Source organism: Temnothorax curvispinosus, unplaced genomic scaffold (genome assembly GCF_003070985.1).
Source record: "Temnothorax curvispinosus isolate PA1 unplaced genomic scaffold, ASM307098v1 QBEX01000525.1, whole genome shotgun sequence".
Classification (NCBI taxonomy): Eukaryota; Metazoa; Arthropoda; class Insecta; order Hymenoptera; family Formicidae; genus Temnothorax; species Temnothorax curvispinosus.
Window position 1 is genome coordinate 983,209 of NW_020210305.1, and position 13,054 is coordinate 996,262.

The following is a 13,054-nucleotide window of genomic DNA, read 5'->3' on the forward strand; positions in this document are numbered from 1 at the left end:
GTGAGCGACCACGGAGGGCAAGTAGGTACCTTTAATGAGGTTGATAATGGGTGGTTATATAGTCCTCCCTCGTCCCCCCCCCTGCCCCTCTCGGCCCAATAGCTCGCCCACCCGTTTGCTCACCTTTCTTCCCGCCGTTACTCATTGATTTCGCGGCGCAGCGGGGTTAATCGGGCCACGAGAATTTCGTATTTCAGCGGGTTTTCAGCCTTTACTCGAGGTTAAACACTCGCCCAAGAAGAGTGCCGTTAATTGGATACCCCGATTCTACCACCGCTTGTCCGCCGACACGCTGGAAAACCAGACCTCCACCGGCTTACGGCGGCGGCGAGCGATTCCACTTTCCGCATAACGGTTCCGGGGGAGTGATAGCGGACTCTATCGTGCGCCGCGATCGTGAACGGAGTCATTCCGTGCTCAAGATAATCTTCGATTCTGCTGAACTGTCGTTCGAAATCCTATGATCTGGGCAGGGAAGAGGGAGACAATAGAACTGGGTCGAGTAAACTCGGGAAGGAACGCGCGGTATGGTCTTTGTTTAAATAGTCATCGTGTTTGGATGAGCAATTATCACGGACGCTTTTGCCCCGCGCCGACCCACTTGTAAAAACACTCCTCACGCGCGTAACTTTCTTAAGATGCGACACCGCGTCGCCGTGACACGCGCGCCCGCGCGCGTTAGGAATGAATAATCGAGTGTTCTTCATTCGAACGCCTCCCCTACGCGCCAAAGGGTGTAATGCGCCGTGACTAAAGCGCGCGAGAGACTCACGTCGCGGAAGACGCGTAAACAGCGGCGGCGTTAGTGTAAAATGTCGAGAAAAACAAAGTCTAACCCGTCCTACCTCTCGGTCGTTGTCTAAACAGCGCGCCGGCGAATAAATTCATTTGCAAACGGAAACCGTGGGGCACGCGGTCATTAGGATCCGCGCGAATTGTCAAACCGGTCGTAACGCGAGCATAAAGGCGAACCCCTCACTCGGAATCAACGCCGCCGGTTCGAGCAGGTTCGAGTCCGCGCTCGGGCAACAACAATTTGGGGAATAACTCGCCGACGCGGACGACGAGGATATATACAGTTGAAGTCCGCTCGGGCGTAAATGTGCGGCGCAGCGTCGTGAAAGTTGTGTCCGCATCTCGATCATCTCTCAAACGGCGCGTATTCGAGACACACATACACAAACTTTGACACGCCGGACAGGGGTGTGCGGACGAGTTTTTTTTTTTATTGACACTAAAATAACCGTAAAGAGATGCGCACCCGGTTACGCGAGCGTTATTCTGTGCCCGAAAAATGCAACTTTGTGAAAAAAAAATTCGAGCGATCCGGATCACGATCGTGTGCGCGCTTTCGAAAGCTATCGCGATCACGCGCCCGTCTCGGTCGGTGGCCGAGCGCGCGCGTGTGGATCTTTCATAACTCGGTTTTGTGATTTATTGCGACCTCGGTGATTTTTCATCGAGCAGCCTACGAAATAAAGTGATTGATTGCGCGCGAGAAGGAGCGATGGCGAATGCGGTTGAGCGCGCGCGAGAGAGAAAGAGGGAGAGAGAGAAAGAGAGAGAAAGAGGAGAGATATATTTGTCAAGATCTCTCTCTCTGGGTGGATCGTTAATTTACGATTGTTAATTCGCGAAAGAGTTACCACGCTGCGGGAGCACGAAGACGAGTTCAGTTTAGACAAGCGATAAATTTGCGTGATATATAGTTATTAATGTTTTGTTAATTAGTAATAAGGGTCACAGTTAGTACAATGGCTTTGTTGTTAGTGAGATCTTTGAATAAAGCAGAGAAAAATACAATTGCCATCGGCAATTTTTATATCCATTTCTGAAGTATTCTATTTACTTGCGCTAACGACATATTGTGTTAATAATTTTTTTTTCAGTTTCTGTTTTGAGATGTAATTTAAGAAATTTAATCTTCTTTGGGTGGAAAATTCTGACTCTTCGTGTACTTATGACATGAAAGATATTTATACCAAAAGGAATTAAATCGCATTTGTAAGAAGATTTCATTAAGACAACGATAAGATTCAAATAACGAAAGTAATGAAATATTTATTTAAGAAGTAGTATATTTATATCAAAATTCTCATTATTTTATATCATCTTGTAATTGTCACTATAAAATGTAATAGTAATAAGCATCATACAACTATTTATTTCAAATAAATGTTTGCATTTGCATATGAAACGTTAATTAACATAAAAAGGTACGTAAAATAAATAAGCAAGCTGACTAAAATCTCTCGCATTTATTTTCACAATAAATATGAATTTTTGGGCTACTTTAAAGTAAATTTTTTGTATGATAAAAATATTACAATATTAATTTTTATATACGATGGTGTATATGTATGCAAAAAACCACAAATTTTAGCAAATTAAATAAATCTTTCTCATGAAAAAAATTTTTTTAAAGTAAATTAAATTTTATCGCTTAATATTAAACTCATATATTCTGAAGGAAGTAATACATGTTCACTTCATAAAATATCATTTTTAAAATTTATTAAATCATTGCAGATTTAATACGTAGAGTAACTCGAGATAAATCTGCCGTAGAAAACTATATCAAAATGTAATACTTAAATATGAAAAATAATCAAAACAGGACAACGAAAAAGTGTAACTAATGTTCATTATAGATCAGCCATGACATTTTCTCTGATACGAAAATCACATATAGTTGTGAGAAAGGAAAAAACAGTGCAGTGTCAGAATTACGGAAGCGATATTATGTCGTAGGCCGGCGCTGAAATGCGGCAATGATAAATGCTCCTTTTTTCTTCGACGAACGTCGTTAGCGTTGCCCTGCGATACATCATTGCTAATTAGCCATGAAACTTTTGCAACGCGCAAATCTTTAGCATGATCTAAAGAGGATGAAGAATTACACATATCTGACTCGGAACACGTCATTGAAAAAAAGATAAGGGGAAAGATATGGGGGAAAAAAAATCTGCAACATTAAGCTTGTAAGCAATCAGATTGCAGTTAACGTCCGCAATATATCTATTATATTTGCCAGAGGAAAATCAGAAGCTTGCGAGTCAACATAAAAGTCATATTGACTTTCGAATTGATTTTAATCGTGAAATTTCGCGTTCTTGCTACACATTATATCTAAACACCTTGATTCGTTACTGTATCTCTATTTATAACATTTCAAATAAATACATCTACGTTAATTGCTGTAATATTAACTTTTGTGTGATGTCGTATATATTTCAAAAATATTTAAATAGATACTGTATTTTCATTTATAGCATATCAATTGCATAATAATTGCATCTATGTTAAATGTTGCGATATTAACTTTTATGGCATCATATTTCAGAAATATTTAAATACATGTTTCAGAAATATTTTGCTTAAAAGTGCCAATTCATGAGGCGCTGAAAATGAGCGTCAACAAGGTGAACGTGATGGTTTCGCTTTGACGCTAGCGTCAAAGAAATGAAGTTGAATTTGTTTAATATTCAGCGTCGTCGCTGAATCGTCGTTGATCGTCCCAGTACAATCAAACATAGACTTCGAAATACGTAAAATATTAATTATTTTCAAGTAATATCTTCAAGTAATAATATTTTATGGATACATATATAAATAAAAGATATTATTTCTGAAGATTTTTACTTGCTAAAAATGAGCGTCGAGCGTTAACGTGAAAAAGCACCTTAATTTTTCATAATAACAAATGCAAATCAATTTTTCATAATAATTCAATCAATCTGATCTAAAGATATTGCCTGTTTTCGCTCTAATGATATCTCGAATCACATATGTCTCGAAGTTACATTAACAATCTTATTTAAATATTTAGATAGACATTTAACGAACATTTTAAATAAAAATATTCAATATATAAATATGGTCTATATAAGCTTGTTTGAGATTTTATACATTACATATATGCAAGATAAATCGGTAATATATACATAAAGAGAGCATATACTGCATCAAGCGTGTAGTTTTACAAAATAGCCAATAAGAAATACGTGAGATTGTTAACAAAGATGTGCGTATATATCCGATTGGCGACATATTGTTATAAACATCGTTACGAAGGTATGGTAAAACCGGTGATCACGATAACAGGCATTCGTAAAGGTCGCGAAACCGTAAAATTGAATTAAAATCGATGACAACGTTCGCTTCGCCAGATTCCCAATAACGTTACTGTTAACACGTTGCGCGTTTTTTTCGTCTGTCCGATGAAATGATCCAATTTCGTCCGTGTTCCCCGGCACGTCGGGTCGATCGTAGGAGGACAAGCATGCGGCCGATATATGCGCGCAATGGCCGTTTGCGTGACAATTAGAAGGAGACAAATACAGAGAGCCAATAGCGGAGCGGTGCGTGCAATTCGTTTCGTCGTCGTCGTCGTCGTCGTCATCGTCATCGTCGAAAAGCACCCTCTCGCGTCGCAACACGCGGGCAGATCCGCCGCTGCGAGAAGTTAAAAGGTCGTTAGCTGAATTCGCAGTAGCGAACTCAAAACGCCGCCATAATTTACGCGGCCGTGTCCCACTCGACCCCGTCGTGAGATCGTATCACCTCGCAGGTGTCTAGCCTGCATTCTCGCGGAGGGACATGCACATGCAAGCACGGAAACGCTGTTTAACAATTCCATTCTTGCCGCGAGAAAACGTTTCGCTTAACCCCCCGTCGGTTCTCTGTGAAGCTAACTCCCATGCGAGTTTATGGAACAGAGTAAGTCTTCAATTCTCTCGCGCATACCTCACTGTTTATATCTACCTAGCTAATTTTCGTCCTACATTATACGTATAAAGGAAGACATTTCTTTCGGCAAGAATTGATATTTTTGTACACAAATCTCGAGTAAGATCGAAAGATGTATTGAATAAAAATTAATTAATTAATCTTGAATAATAATTATACATTATCTTTAAATTTCTAATATTATTTTATATAAAGAGAAAAGCGGGCGGTAAATCTGTGAACCAATTTTTTTTATTATAAGCTTGATAATATCACTGTTAGACGCATAAAGATTTTATCAGCCAATGGCTTATTTAAGTCGTTAGCTTAGGAGTGAAAGCGCGCTCGTGTTGTACATACACCTACGCCAAGGGCGCGTGAAAGAAATTAATTTCGCGATAGCACCGAGCTAATTGTGAACTGTACTTTGAAGTCGCCCTCGATATATCACGATGCACCGAATGCATAAACATATCGCTGCTCTCTATCCTAATGAGTTTCCCGGGCGCTGCATATCTTACCATCGCATTGTCTCTACGTTCTTAGCACATGCATCTACGAAACATTTGGAAAATGGCATTAGAATGTTAGTGCCTTTAACAGTTAACTTCACACATACATCTGTATACTTGTAAAACGCCTATTACTTGCCGTGATTATACTTAATGAAAAATGTGATCGATTTTTGTATAACATATAAAAGCTGGAACATATATAGGATCCAAGAAGTTCACATATTACTCCACAATTTGAATAAAGCTTCATTTAATAATAGCATTAAAACATGATAAGTCGCAAAAGTTAAGCAGCTTCAAAAATAATACCGTCCTCGATAAGTACCCCACTCAACTTTAATGGCGAGCTAGACGAGGATAAAATAATTAAAAGGCTTTATACGCCAAAACTTACTTGTTGAAATTTAAGATAAACTTTTATAGTCTCGTAATAAAAATACTATTTCAGTATGCATATACTATGTAATACGTTACGAAGCGTCGTATTATTTTCTGAAAAACGAAGACACCTCATAAAGGTTAAACTGTATTATTTTTTTCGATGACAAGTTAAGAATATTCTGTACGTGTAATATTCAATCCTAATATTAAACAATTCATAATCGTAAATGAAAAGGGTGGAAAATACATTTTAAGATCAGAAATAGGAGAAACATAATTCGCAGCTTATCGTCTTTAGAAAGCTTCCATCGTAAGCGAATAGCGTTGATGCACTTTGATGCAGTGGACCGCGCGCACGTGTCATTATACATTCCTCTTTGCTCATGCCAAAGGTAGGTGCATGAGAAATAGCGGTGCGTGGAACGGAAAAACAAAACTGAGAACCGCACACGTACTGAAGATAGAGTGTGCAAAAGCACGTACACATACATACATACATATATATATATATATATATATATATATATATATATATATATATATATATATATATATATATATATACATGTGTTGCCTGCGCGCATATTTATCTAACGTACGCGTTCGTATTTCGCTACTACGAGATTTCGAAGCGCGAGGCACGGAATTGCCAGTTTAATACCGATTCTGCGTACAAACACACGGGGGTGTGTCGACAGTGGTTTGCTGTTTGCGAATTAGGTGCAATCAAATGCAAAATCACACTGGCAAATATCACACAATTTACCAATCACAGACTCCCGCAATTAATTGCTTGGTGCGATATGCTATTAGCAAAGACTATTTCACTGCGCTGAGAATCTGTCGGATCCCTTGAAGACTCTGTAATACACACTCCGAGATTTTGTCATATTTCGGCCCACAATATTTTTATATTGATTATTCATTACTTAGATCACTGCTGTATTCTGTATTTAATGAATTATTACATTTCATACGCAATGTACAAAAATAAGCAAACAGATAAAAATTAATAAATGTCACATATACGTTTTGTACTCATATTCATCTTTTAGACATATCCCTTTATTTAGATTTAATTGAATTTTTCATAATAAAGGATATGAAAATTATAATATTATCGCAACAATTTAATTTTCAAATTAAGGTTTTATAATTAAGTCTTCAATTAAATAGCTGCTCAATTAGATGACTATATCTACAATTAACCACGACTGAAGTTCTCGAAATCCCCTTATATAAAAAGATTTATTTAATTGAAGAACTTTTTTGTGTTATCGAGATGTTGACTTTCTATATAAATAATCTCTTATCAGATAATATAATTTCGGTAAAAGTAAGAGATTTCAGTCTCATTAAAAAGTCAAGCGTAGTTAATTCGGTAGAAATTATAGTACGTATTAATAAAAGCACGTTGGCAAAAGAAGAAACTTATAGCAGGTGTAAGTCGTTTCTAGGGTGAATAAAATATAGCCTGCGCGTCAATCATGCGCCGTCGAGCTATCACCTCGAAATAGGAAATGTGCGGTAATTGTTCCGCTCACCCGAGTTATGTATTTAACAAATCAAATTGCTCCTTCCGTGAATTGACGTTTCGTCTTTAAGGAGCACTCGTTTTAACTATTAATTTAGCTTTTCCATTATCGAATTGCTCGTTGCATGCGTCGTTTCGGGCATTACGATGAAGTATTAGACCTGTACAATCAATTTAGACTGTGAATGAGAGTGGCGTAATAAACGATTAAATACACACAATGTCGCGCGTTTAATAACTGTGATAAATGTGATCGTGAAAAAAAGTCTGTAGAATTGATCGGGCCAATTGCCACATTTTTCTTGTAAAAGCAGAATACAACAGATATTTCTCATGACTTCAAGTGCACGCCGCAGATACATTGATTTAAAATAGCAATGACAGTTTAAGGCCAGATAAATGATACTACATGAATACTAAACATGATATTATTTGAAAGGATACTTTCAAAATCGCAGTGTTATTTGCAAGTATAGTTTATTTAAACTCTGGAATATTTTGTGATTAATTTATACCATTTTATTTTAATAAAAATAGTTTGCGTATAATAAAGAAATTCAAATGGCCTAATAGCTTGTAACATAAAAAAATCTAATTTTACAGTAGCGGCAGAAGAAATTTCTATTTTACTGATTGTTTAAATTCTCAGTACTTTCGATATTTTTGTTTCATTTATTAATCTTCATAACGTACGGATACGAAAATAAAATATTGTGATATAAACAGCGATTTTTACGATAACAAAATACAAACTAAACTTCAGTATGTTTTTATAAGATACCGGTATTATTGCAAGCAGGGCAAGTTAGTATTTAATTGTTTCAATCGTGGTTGTAAAACTTTCAAAGATATACAAATTTAATCGAATGCCCCACAATCCATAAAAATACATAGGTTGGTATTCATAGTCGGATCTTATTTTAAGACTGTCTTAAGTAATGTCTTAAGATGCTAATACGGTTCTGTGATTGATTCATGACATCTTAAGATCATACTTAAGACGGTCTTAAATATAAGATTCGACTATGAATACCGGCCATAAAAAAAGAATAACATAAACCCGCGACAATTCTGAAGTATTGATAAATGAATAAATGCTTGGTAAGAAATGCTCACGCGAATAGTGCTCGAATAATCGTGCTAATTCGCAAAATGTATAAAATACGCTTGAATCCGGACTGTCTGTTTTATTTGTGCACGATGAAAATTGCGCTCCGGCGTGGCGCGTCGTGCATGAATTAGGGCTGTAAGGGCCTCCACACACGAATTAACCTCGTGTCTCCTTGAAAATGACAGTATTACGGTTCTAAACACTTAACGTAATTGGTGAATTCTTACGGTACGTCTTACGTTACGGCCACTGCAATTTGTGTGTATAGAGGACTTAACAATTGTAAAAATCGTAAGTTGCAGTCTCTAGCGCGCACGGCTTTCATCGATATCTCTTTGCGAGAGGCATTCCAGCGTAAATAACTCACGTGACGACTAGATTTAAAGGAGCATGTGTTGTCGGCCTTATCGAATTGCCTTATCAAGGTGCGATGTGACGTGACTCGAGAACGCGAATTAAAAAGCGTCAAGCCTCTCTCGTTCGACCCGGCGTCAACCGGGACCTGCTGGAACTAATGCGGGACTAATTCGGGCGGTAAGAGGCGGCCAATTAACGGGCGGGCGAGACCAAGTGGATTTACGGAGCCTTCGGTCGACGGCGTGATAATTCGACGTTAAGTCATTAGCCCGCGCGATTACAGCGCAGGGCGCGTTTAATGGCGCCGGCGTATTTCACTGGCACCTAATCCCGCTGGCGTCCCACGTGCCGACGCGCGGCGGCGGCGGTGGCCACGCCGCGGCGTCCGGAAATCTCGCGATTACCCCCCTTTAAATTTTCTGCCGTTTGTCCCGCCATCGCGAGACGTACGAGTAATCGCGCCCGAGCCGGGGCGCGAATAAACGGATGATCGCCGGCGCGATCTACGAAGGTGTCCTAGCCGACGGCTGAAGAACCCATTTCCCAGCCGACTGGTCGAGAAAGAGGAGTAATTATTATCACGCAAAAGGATAAGGGGGAGTTTGCTGAACTAACTTCCGCCCATGATAATTTATACTTGCCACGATTCGCCATAGGAACGATTGCGGCGGGGGGTTTGCGCGCGGCAAAGAGGGAACGGAAAAGAAGTAGGACCGATGTGTGCGCGGAAGAAAGAACAAAACAGATAATGAGATGGCACAACGCTGATTCTATGCGTTCCCATTTGAATGCGCACCCTCACACCCACTTTTGGTTACTTCCCGTTTACCATTTACGGCAGACACTAGCTGGCTAGCGACCGCGATTTCAATCGATGCGAAGAAACTTTTGGAACCAAAGATTTTTCGTTTCCGACATCAGTAATGTTGATTCGAAAGATCAACGCCACAGTGAAGAAAAATTGAGCGAGGAGCCTTGGTTGTGTGTTCGTGGTTACAGACTCGTCGCAGAAAATTTTACGATCGAACAACGTATCCCACGATCGCGATCAATGGAATAACATAAACTCGCTTTGCGATACCGCATTACGATCGTTCCCGCGGGATCGGAGCAGAGTTCCTGGCGACAAAGCGACGCGACGCGACGCGACTCGTCGTGACGTGAGGCGATACAGCGGGATAGACGACTCGATCGTGGCCAATCTCGTTCGTTTAAATTACGGCCGGCTCGTAATCACCTACTGACTTTTATCATCCACGTAATAAACAAACCGCAATCGTAAAATCCGACCGTAAAATTTCCTCGGAGGAAAACCCGAGGAAGAAAGAGAGATAGGGAGAGAGAAAGAGAGTGCACGGTTAAATACGCAGACGTCGTGCGGAAAAGTCATAAAAACGATGCAATGGAGCTACCCCTTTTTCCCTGTCGCTCACAAAGATCTCGATCGCGAGGGCCCTTCGAGCTTGGCAGTGGTTTCGATCGCGCGACGGTTCTCGTCGGGGGACGGCTAAGATGGAATTCATCGAGAGGGGAAAATGTTATATTGCATAATTGCGTAAAGTGCGTAACGCTGATTCGGATCGTGCAGAATCGGTGCGGGGGAAGTCGTGCGTCTTGCCGGGGGGGGGGGGGATGAATTATTTTTACCTGATGACGGATCGTTCAGCGCGGATACCCATGTCGCGACGCAGAACACCGGGATCGCGAGAACGGGGAGCATGTTGCTACGTCGACGACGCGGCTACGTCAACTGAGGAGTAAACGCGCCGGGCGCCGCGACGCTCACCGTCGGCGACGCGGTTCCGCTTTGCCGCCAACCACGCGGGCGCCTGCGTGCTGCTGCCTCGTTCCGTGCGTCCTGCAACTTACGCGACTCCGCGTCGTCCGCGGTGAGCCGAACGGACCACGGCGAGGAGACGCGGAAATATCTCTGTTTACTATCAAACGCGATACAAACTCGAACGCGACGAAGCGCAAACGTGACGCAATTGCGTTTCGCCGCGTACACATGTTCGGCGAAGGGGAGAAGTGTACGTGCAGTCATACATACACGAGATGCATGCGAACGCAAGAAGTACGGTACATAACAATCTCGTTATTACTTCCTTGAAAAACTTTGAAACATATTGAGACTTCCTCGAATCGAAAATATCTGCATATATTTTCTTGAAGTAGGTATGCATGTATATGGTAACCGTTTTTCTTGTCAAAATCTATCAAAGTGTCTAAAGGATTTGTCTATTACCGAAAACAATTGAGCCTCTCAAAAGATAAATTAATTGACTCCATAAAATTAAAAGTAGAAAAAGTTGATGAAGAATGTGCTCCAATATTAAAATTAAGAATTTATTAAAAAGTGGAATTGATAAGTTTTGCTTTTGAGACGATCAATTACTACTGTTTGCCACGTTATTACTATCTTCATTATATTAATAATTAATAACATGCAAGTTTAATATCATGCAATGGGCTTTCACGAAACTTTTTAGTAGAAAAATTTCAACGCTCATTTTTATAAAAATAATTGTTTAAATACTTTATATTAATCAATTTAAAAACTAAACGTAAAAACATTTGAAATTTTACTCGTATATCCAGTTTCTTTTTCTTAAATTGGAAATTGATAAACAACCTTTTTTATCAAATAAATTTTACAACAATCATAATTACATGTAAATTTATATTTGTTTTACGAAATTAAGATTGTTACTGGAGTTGTGATTAATATAAATTTTTTTTTCTAATTTATATAGAGCCGTACGCAAGAAACAAAACTTGTCTAATTGTAAGTCCACTTTGATTAACGAGAACGCTTGTCGAAAAAGCCGAGAAAAAGCGAGTTTGTAGGTAATTACTTTCGCAATACTTACATTGCCTTGTAATCATTCTAACGATCTTATTTTGCTCCGCATCTGCTTCTTGTTTAGCACGGATGAATTTTTAACTATTTTGATATTCATTTCACGTCGGATTTCAATTATGGCATTTAACTTATCGCTTCCGATCCATGCTTGCTATTCTAATTGAAAACTTTTAAATACATTTATTGAATATATTTTTATATTACATAGAGTTAAAAATATTACTATTGTGTCAGATGTTGGTTGGATGTCTTTTTTTAATTTTTAATTGCTATAGTTTAATTGATAGTTATTTAGTTATTGGAAAACTTTTTTATTTTCCAGACAAATATGCTATTTCTATCAAACTTGAAGTAGCGACTTCTAATTTCATACATTCGATAAATGTGATTGTTTGAAATATGCACATTAAAATATTGCATGTCGTCTACGTGTCATCTACATTAAACTAAGAAATCGTATTAAAACTCCGAAAATATCAGAACAAATACAAAGCAACGATCGATGAAATACAAAGCAGTTTATCGACGCATTGTTACGGAAAACAATCATTTGTTTTCACTGCTTCTCGTAACTTTCTACGCTTCGATGCATCAGCGAATTGTTCACTTTACCACCCGTAGCGTGATACGTATGCAATATTGCTTTTTTTTTTCATGTCCATATAGTTTTTTTGTCACCATTTCTGCCGAGCCGATTCGCGATGCACGCTCATGCAGCAAAAATCTCCTCGTGAAGTTCCCATGCGTTCGATCGTGGCAGAAAATTTTTATTTTTGCATGATTGCATGTCGCTGCGCGCTCCGATACACACGATAGTATTTTATCGGCACGAGAAACGGATCAGCGAGCGCTAAACAGTAAATAAACACCGAAATCGGGAAGGACACCTTTGCGGCATACGGAGAGCTTAGCGTAGCGCAATCCCTATATCAACGATTTATCCCTCGAAGAATCGCGATGGAGAAGTGGCTCGCGTGATAATTCATGCTCGCCGCGGATACTATTTCGAGCACGCGTGCCACTTGATGGAATCGCACCTCCGGTTCAGCACCATTACGTACAATTGTTTTCGCTTATTACATGCATGCGATTCCCCTAGGTACGGATGTGGCGGAACGCGCCCGAGAAGCTCTTCCTTCTGTTCCTGAAGCTTGAGAAAATATTCCATTCGTGAGCCTAACAAGATTGAAATTTTCAATTTGACGTTGCGCGAGTACTCGACGGGAATTTCACCCGTAATATAATTTGCGCGCAATCATTTGCGCATAAAGAAAGTCGTTTATATGGACGTAAAACGAAAAAATAACTAATGTACATACGTATAATAATATGTATATAAGCGTTCGCGCTTTAAATTCTTCAATCTTAATAATCCACGTTCATATATAATTTTGAAATATCTTAATATATCCGAGATATCGAAGACTCACTTAATGTAAACATCCATAAGCCGCGACACGAATTGCTACTTGTCGACTCCGTATCATGAAAGATGAGGGGCTAGTCAATTTTTCTGACAAAGACATGCGATATAAGAACGTGCGACCAAGCCACTTTGCGTGTCA

At 39.4% G+C, this 13,054-nt stretch overlaps 2 protein-coding genes across 2 annotated transcripts in view; one reads left to right on the forward strand and one right to left on the reverse strand.

Moving 5' to 3' along the window:
- Positions 1–10,358, reverse strand: part of LOC112455683 (neurotrimin-like) — a 79,161-nt gene extending 68,803 nt beyond the window's left edge. Inside the window, exon 1 of the mRNA XM_025017774.1 lies at positions 10,274–10,358. Coding sequence (XP_024873542.1) covers positions 10,274–10,346 — 73 coding nt within the window. The 5' untranslated portion in view covers positions 10,347–10,358. The remainder of the gene's footprint in view (positions 1–10,273) is intronic.
- The window catches only part of LOC112455673 (soluble guanylate cyclase 89Da-like), an 84,705-nt gene that overhangs the window by 41,660 nt on the left and 29,991 nt on the right, over positions 1–13,054 (forward strand). The window lies entirely within an intron of this gene.